The sequence below is a fragment of the Dermacentor albipictus genome, chromosome 9 (assembly GCF_038994185.2).
Source record: "Dermacentor albipictus isolate Rhodes 1998 colony chromosome 9, USDA_Dalb.pri_finalv2, whole genome shotgun sequence".
NCBI classification, from domain to species: domain Eukaryota; kingdom Metazoa; phylum Arthropoda; class Arachnida; order Ixodida; family Ixodidae; genus Dermacentor; species Dermacentor albipictus.
This window is the reverse complement of record NC_091829.1, coordinates 38,233,865-38,241,678: the sequence shown is the minus strand read 5'-3', so window position 1 is coordinate 38,241,678 and position 7,814 is coordinate 38,233,865. Positions and strand designations below refer to the sequence as shown.

Sequence of the window (7,814 nt, the reverse complement as noted above, 5' to 3'; positions counted from 1 at the left end):
GAGTTGGTCGTACAAGAGCATATAAGAGCATGCACTCTTATGCTATAGTTCCCACGCCAGATGGTGAGAATACTTTCTAATTCACGCTGGCAAATCACCGACGCTGGCTCCCTTCGTCGAGCGAGAAACCGCTACAGTCAAAACAGTTCACAGCACATGCACTGCGGTTGGCGATGCACGTCACATGTTTGCGCAGCCAAATTAAATTTGCACATGCTGTAATTACTGCTGCACCGAAGCGCTAGAATGTGGTTCCGGCGACCTCGTATGAGCTGAGTTCATGCAAATTTCGATGAAAGCGAAGATCTCCAAATTGTTCCGCATCGCGCGACGGCAACGCATTCAAGCAGAGTGGCGCCGGGTCGCACGAGCCAGAGAGGAGGAAAGGCACGCGCCCTTTCCTCCTCGCCCAATGAGGCGTATATATTTCGCAAAATTCACTACAGTAAATAATACCTACAAAAAAAAAGAAGACAAAATAGCGGAAATCGTGAATGAGTGATTGAATCACTTTCCACGTACCGCATAAAGATTAAAGAAGAAAGAAGCACAGGCGAGAAAGCGACACTACAAGAAACGCAAATAAACGACAACGATGATGGTGATTTTAAGGACATGTTGGGACGAGGGGTGTATGCAGAGGAGCACGACATGCATCAAAAGATTCCGTCACTTTTGTGTCGCAGTGGCACATACCCAATGGTCATATAAAAGTAAACCAAAGAACCGTTGAATATGATGCGCCAGGCGTCATATAGAAATGCCTACCTGTCGACATTGTGGTATAAACTTTTTTAAACAGGGTTGAAGTACCTCAGACAGGCTGGCCAACGTTTCGATAGGTGGACCTATCTTCGTCAAAGGCGGCCTCGTCATCCTCGGCGTGTAACCCTTTAAAACTAACACGCCGAGGATGACGAGGCCGCCTTTGACGAAGATAGGTCCACCTATCGAAACGTTGGCCAGCCTGTCTGAGGTACTTCAACCCTGTTTAAAAACGTTTATACCACAGTGTGCCATTCCATCTGCCAGCCCCTTTCTTGTTTTTGGACCTGTCGACATTGTACGTCGAAAGGGCATATTTAACTGAGCCACTCGTTTCCTTCTTCGAGGACTGCAACAGCAGAAATTGTGGGACACAGACCGCTACTTCCACGTCTGTTCGTTCCATTCTGTGTCTGTGTCCCATAATTTCTCCTGCTACAATCCTCGAAGATATGGTAAGTACACGTTTTACGTCGTTGATTACGCGGAACACATACATGTATACGCATCGGTACTGCTTCCTCAGCGAGCATACAGGGTTAATAACAAGTCAACTCAATCAACCCGCCACATTCTATTCGAGCGGCAGTAAAAAAATAAAGGCCGCGGTTTCCTTTAACGATATACTGTACTGCTAACGACCACTGGTCCCTTGGCCTTCCCAGGTGAATTAACGCGCATCATCAGCTATGGGGAAGCACCACATCACATCAAGCCTGCCACATCAAGGCCACTACTTCAAGAACTGCCGGACTATTCTTTACTAAAGTTTCTTCTTCGTCTTAACAAATGAGGTACGGTACAGATGTACCACACCAAACTGCTTAATATGCACTTTGATGTTCATATTATGAACCAACAGGTTCCGAAACACGTGGCCGGCGATTCACATAAACGACCGTTGGTCGTGGGGCGATCACTAACCACCACATGCGCGACATAATTAAGGTATCCACAACAGCAAGCAGATGCGCGTTCGCGTTGATCGATGCACAGTATCGCAGTGTAACGTTATCGCCAAAGCGTACAAAAACGAAATAATGTTTGTTTCTAGTATAAGCAAGCATGCATAGATTCCGCGGTTTCGTAATGTTTACGCGTGGCCCCGCTAAACCCCGGAAGGAGACGAGCCGTCGGGCTCTCGATACTCCCGGCGCTGCGTCGGTTGCTCGTGGCGGGCGCCACGCATCACGGAGCACGAGCCGTCGCTAGCCGACACCATGGGATCCTGGGCCTCGCAGTGGAAGGCCTCGGCGAACTGCTCGATGTGCTTGAGCGGGACGTTGACCCTGTCTTCCGCGGACATCGACGACGTGTGGAAAGCGGGGGCCGTCGACTCGCAGTTGTCCAGCGCGAAGTAGATGAAGAACAACTGCCTCGCGGACGAGTTCTCGAGGCCGGCAAGTCGCAGGTCGAGCTTCCAGATTTGCTTGACGGGAGGGAGCTCCTCGAACGCCTTCATCGCCAGCAGCAGCGCGGACGTGCCGTCGAGGAAAGCCCGGCGCACCTGCGAGAGGGCCTCCGGCGAAGTGGAGGAGGAGGCGCCGAGGCTCGACTGGGCGTCCCCGTCGAAGCAGTCCAGCAGAGCGTCCAGCTTGGCCCGAGAGTCGTCGGTGAAGCTCACCGGCACGTCCCGTTCGTACGGGTCCTCGTGCAGCAGCTGCACCAGAGCCCGGTTGAACCGGACCGCCACGCGCGCGAGCTGGAACACGAAGAACGAGCTGTTGCTCTCCACGGACGCGTTGAACAGCGCCGCCGGCACGTGGACCACCCGCAGCGAGCGGCGGAACGAAGCCTCGGTGGAGAACTCCGAACCGGCGGCGCGGCGCCTGAGCAGCGCGCTGTGGCCGCGCAGATCCCGGAACTTCTGGGCTTGCCGACGCCGAGAGACGTTGGCGAAGAACAGCAGAGGGTCGCCGGGGCCCATCTGGTCGTCGAGGGGCGCGCAAGCGTCGTCTCGCCGCTTGCCTAGAGACTGGCCGAACTGCGTCAGGGCGCGTCGCTTGACGCGGTAGCGTATCAACAGCGACGACAGCTGGCTCATCCAGGGGAAGTCGGCGACGTGCCTCAGGAAAACCGATTCCAACTGAGTCAGCCACTCTCGCGTCGACATCTCCTGGCCATTTGACAGGCGCCACATTTGCGCCGCCTTCGCGAAGCAGCCCGGCAGAGCCCGTTCGACGAGCCGAGCGCACAGCAAGGGGGTGTCGTCCTTGGCGTCGCCGACCGTGCGGCCAAAGCGGACCTCGGTGAACAGGTATCGTAGGCCTCGCAGCTCGTCGGGGAGGAACGGCGCCACGTGGACGATTGCGAGGAAACCCAGATAGTTTAGCGTGTCCAGAGGCGGTATCGCGTGCAGGGCTCCCTGCAGTTCTCGCAGGAAACTACGGACCGAGTGGAGGACCACGATGTCGGCGCCGCCGATGCCGTCGTCCAGCAGGACGGTCAGGAACGTCTGTAACCCCAAATGTTCCAGCTGTCCGAACTTGACGACGGTGACGCTGTCGTCCCCGAAACCACTGCGGCACGCGGCTGCGATGAGAGTGCACGCCGACCACATTTGGCCCCCAAGGGCGTCGGCAGCCACACCCGAGTCGCCGATTTCAGTGGCAGCTTCGCCCACAGCTGCGACCAGAACATCCTCGGCTTCTTTATTGTCCTTGCCGACACGAGCGTAGAGGCAGCGAGGTTGGGATAACTCAATAGCCGTGACGTCCACATTGTCCGGGTCGGTACCGACGCCGGCACGTACGAGTGTTGCCAGATTCAAGTCTCGGTTCAGCTCAGCAGCGAAGGTCCACACCGCCATTACGTCCTCAACCGCGGTGCTTCTAGGCCACTTCTCTATCTTCCACCGCGAGAACAGCGCGCCGATCGCCTCCTTGGATGTAGCGACGCTGCGACCTCTGTTGACACAGGCCTTGTAAAGGTTCGCCGCTACTTGGATGTCTCGCTGTCTCGCGCTGCCGACAACGGCGACAAGCCGGCGCGCTATGTTATCCTGGAGCAGCGTGTCTCGCGAGACCACCGAGCCGGTGCTTAAAGCGTGCGCCGGATGCTCGCTCATCCAAACGTTGCAAACGTGCTTGTAGAAGTTCTCACACGGCCGCTCTTGTTGGCTAAGAAGTCTCCGGATGTACCGTGCCTCCCGCTTGCAGTGGTCTGTCGTGCAGTAATAGACCTGCATAGCTTCTGCCGTGCCTGGGACGACTTCTGGCGCGATCGGTTCGTGCTCCGGGTCGGGATACTCGGGTTGGGTAGCACCGCTGAAAACCGAATGGGTAGTAGCCATCAGTTGTTTCCTGCAGGTGAATACGTAATATATCATGATCCCGCACGCTACCATGGCCAGCACGACGCCCAGGCCCGACAGCAGCAGACAGAGGTAGGGCGGTGCAGACTGGGCCGCGTAACTCTCCGTAACGGTGTCTCCGCGCTTTTTCCGGCCTCTCCCTGCTCCAGAGGTCATGTGTAAACGAGACTTCCGGTGGGACGATCTGCCGCGGCCTTTCCTGTGTCTGCGTCGATGGTGCCTTTTCTTTCCTTTGTGTTTCCTTATATCCGATGTCGTTCGATGCGGCGAACTCCTGCTGATGCTTTCCGACTCCCGGCTCCGCTTGCTGCTGGATCTGCGGCTGCCTCCACTTCTGGATCTGCTCCTGCTCTTTGATTTCTTGTCTTCTCTACTTATCTCGGGCCGAGGCATGGTGCCACGCGTCACGGGCACCGGGCTGACGGAGAAGTCGAAGAATCGAGACGGAGAGCCGCTGAGTTCGTACGTTGATTCTGCGACGTTCGTCTCGGACTTCTCCTTACGACTCCTGCTGCCATCTCTGTGTCGCTTGCGCGACCGTGATTTTCTTTTCGACCCGTGGCTAGACCTGCCACTACGATCGCTTCTACTTCGGCTTCGGGACCGGCTCCTACGTGACCCGCTTCTTTCTTGACGCTTCGAGCCGCCAGATACACTGCTTTCAGGTGTAACGCTCGAAATTTCCCCACTCCTCGGACTTCTATCCTTTCCTTTCTTCGACCTGCTACTTTTGGAACGTCGATGTTTGGAACGGCTTCTTTTGGACGCCCTGGAACGACTTTTGTGTCTTGGAGAGCCCCTTTGCTTGTGCTTTTTGCGTCTGTGCTTCTTGCCATGCCTGTGGTGTCGGGACTTCTTCCTAGAGGATTCTGGGCTAACTGAGCTTTCCTGACTTGTCGGAGTCTCACTCGACGGGCTCTTAAGGCCGGCAGGGCTGATCCTGCCAGAAGGGCTTGCTGGGCTGACGTCACCTGCGGGACCTGCAGTACTCGTAGGCCTTGAAGGACTACGCGACTCGGCTGGGCTAATTTCACCGCTTGGTGGGCTTCCAGGACTCGTTGCCCCTTCTCGGCCCTTATGAGTGCGATGACCGGGGCCTCTGCGACTCTCTGCGACCTTCGGACTCTCCTCACCTGGACTCAAATCAGCTTTGCTTTTTTTATCTTCTCTAGACGTACGCTTGGACTTCCGCTTGGACTTTCTGCGCTTCTCTTTATCGTTAGGAGTCTTCTCGCCATCCTTGCCCGCTTCACTTCCTTTATCCTCCCTCGACTTCCGCTTCGACTTGGACTTGGACTTTGACTTGTGCTTCGACCTCGGTTCTGACATTTGTTGTGGGCTCGTTGCGCCCCTTTCTTGCCCGCTGGGTGGCGAGACTGCGCCGTCTGCCGGCAACTGATTTGGCTCTTCTTTTTCTGCTTCCTTCTCTGCCCTCGATGTCTTCTTTTTCTTGGAGGATCTTTTAGACGAGCGCTTAGACTTTTTATTAGAAAGTTGTGATGACGCGGAAATGACGTTGACTTCCCGTTTCTCGTCCTTCCTCGAAGGCGCAAAGGGCTTCCGCAATGACGACTTCATGTCCAGAGCGACCGCTTGAGGGCTGTCGGAAGAGTGTCCATCCACAAGCCACGTGCTCGATCCAAGCTGGACTTCGCTGGATCGCGTAAGCTCGGGTCGAGGTAGGGTGCCACGTGTCACGGGCACCGGGCTGATGGAGAAGTCGAAGGATCGAGACGGCGAGCCGCTGAGTTCGTACGTTGATCCTGCGACGTTTGTCTCGGACTTTTCCTTACGACTCCTGCTGCCATCTCTGTGTCGCTTGCGCGACCGTGATTTCCTCTTGCGTCGCTGTTCGCCTTCGCCGTTGCTCTCGCCACGCCCTCGACTGCCGGGGGACTTGGACCTGGTTCTTTCGTCGCGCTCCTTCGAGCGATGTCTCCTTCTGTGCGATCTTGTGCTCTCTTCTTTTCGCTTCATGCGGAGATTCTCGCCCGCAGCAATCATCACCATAGGATCAAAGCGAGTAGTACGTGTCTTTGGCATCGCGCAAGTACCTCTGTGGTCTTGTAGCTGGATGTCACCTTGACCCTCTGGAACCGGTCTGCGCACTCCGGACGTCTCCGGGGCCACGCGTCTTGCTTTATCCGACGCGGCGATACATGCAGCGCTCAAAGGAACTCCGTCTCCTCCTACAACCGTTTCGGTTGCTCTGCGAATAGGGCTTCTCCGGTTGTGGCGATGAGACGAACGGGTAGCGTGGTACAACGGCTGCAGATCTTGTTCCGACCCTTGGATGGTGTCGTATACGTCATTGCGGCGGCTATGGCGGGTGCGCTTCAAGCGAAAACCCTGGGCTCTTCCTTCTTCCCCAAAAGGGGCACCTTCTGACTCCGGCCGGAGAGTACGCGCTTCTCCTGAACGAGACGTCAACCATCCAAGTTCCGTTCTCTTGCCTTTTCCGCGAACTACAGTCGTCGGCAGTGCTTCCGGTGGACCGCTTCGGAAAAGCCTTCTGGCGATCGAGCCGATGCCGGTCGATAGTCTTCCAAACAGCGACGACTTGGGATACGCAGCGTCCGCGTCAAATATGCGTTGCCCCTCTATGTCCTCGAAGCTGCTCGGTATCGATGCCTGACGTCCTGCGAAACTGTCGCTCGTTGTCCTGCGGCCTCTCGCCAGGTGGTGTCGGCGGCCTGGTCTGGAGAAAACGGAACGCTTCGATGTCTCTCGTTCTTCAGCGTAGATACGGCGTCCGCGGCCGCACGTCATCGCTGTCGATCCGCTTCGCGCGACGTTGCCTTTCTCGAGGACATCTGAGCGCTCTTCACCATGCGTCGCTGGCGTCGCGTTAGCTTTCTGGAGCGTGCCGTGCACTTTCCTAGGCGCTGAGGACTTGACCCAGGGAGAACGTTCCGCGACGGTAAGGGGCGTCAGGGTAGACTCGTCAGTGCTAACGTACCCCGGAGCTTCTGCAGAGCTCCTAGACGCGATATCTTCCGTCTCTGGTTTCGGTGAATGGGACGGTCGTCTCTGTGACGACTTCGCAGCCGAACCTCTGGCTTTCCGCGATGAGTGGCCAGGGAACACATGCCGTGGCTCACGTCGCCGTATTGACTCCGACGAAGACGACAGTGTGAGTACTTCGTCCCAATGTGTAGAGGACTGTGGACAGCTCTCGTCCATTACCGATACCAAAGGGCGAAGCTTTCTTGTCCTTGTTTTCTGCGGCGGGCGCCGCCAACCGCAGGCTGGTGGTGTGTCACTGCTCAGACAGACGGTACCTCGTTCGTCCGTGGGTGGCGCCGATGCTCGACCACCACACTGTTAGACCTCGCATTCACTAGGCAGGCCTAGGCCTGCTTCAGGGGATGAATAACGAGGGAAGATGCTCAACTCTCCCGGTCCTTGGTTGGGCTCACGAGAAGCGGCAGTCGCACCTAGATGCTGCGCGGCCGAGAATCAAGATGGCGTCTTCTCGTCGCGTGTCATGCGCTGCGCGCGCTGCGCGTGGGCCACGGCCGGAGGTAAAGAAGAAAAGGAATGATGCGGCCCTGCATGACTGTTTCAGACGAGGTATTAAAAACCTTTGAACACCTCGGCATTGTTATGTTCAAAAATGTACAAGTATTGCAAGAATGCCCACAAATCACGAATTCGTCCACACCGATCTCATTCTTGTCATCTTAGAACGCGGTTTAAATTTAATCTGCCCTGTAGACGTATGAACATTACTCAG

The 7,814-nt window shown here is 56.3% G+C and overlaps 1 protein-coding gene across 1 annotated transcript; it reads right to left on the bottom strand.

The window, feature by feature from the left end:
- Nucleotides 1-1,502: 1,502 nt before the first annotated feature.
- Nucleotides 1,503-7,594, bottom strand: LOC135916530 (uncharacterized). Its single transcript, XM_065449940.2, has one exon. The coding sequence runs from the start codon at nt 7,259-7,261 to the stop codon at nt 1,874-1,876; it is 5,388 nt and encodes a 1,795-aa protein (XP_065306012.1). The 5' UTR covers nt 7,262-7,594; the 3' UTR covers nt 1,503-1,873.
- Nucleotides 7,595-7,814: the final 220 nt, after the last annotated feature.

What these genes read in the sequence shown, in the direction of transcription:
- LOC135916530 (XM_065449940.2), bottom strand. Translation starts at nt 7,261, where the DNA reads ATGGACGAGAGCTGTCCACAGTCCTCTACACATTGGGACGAAGTACTC.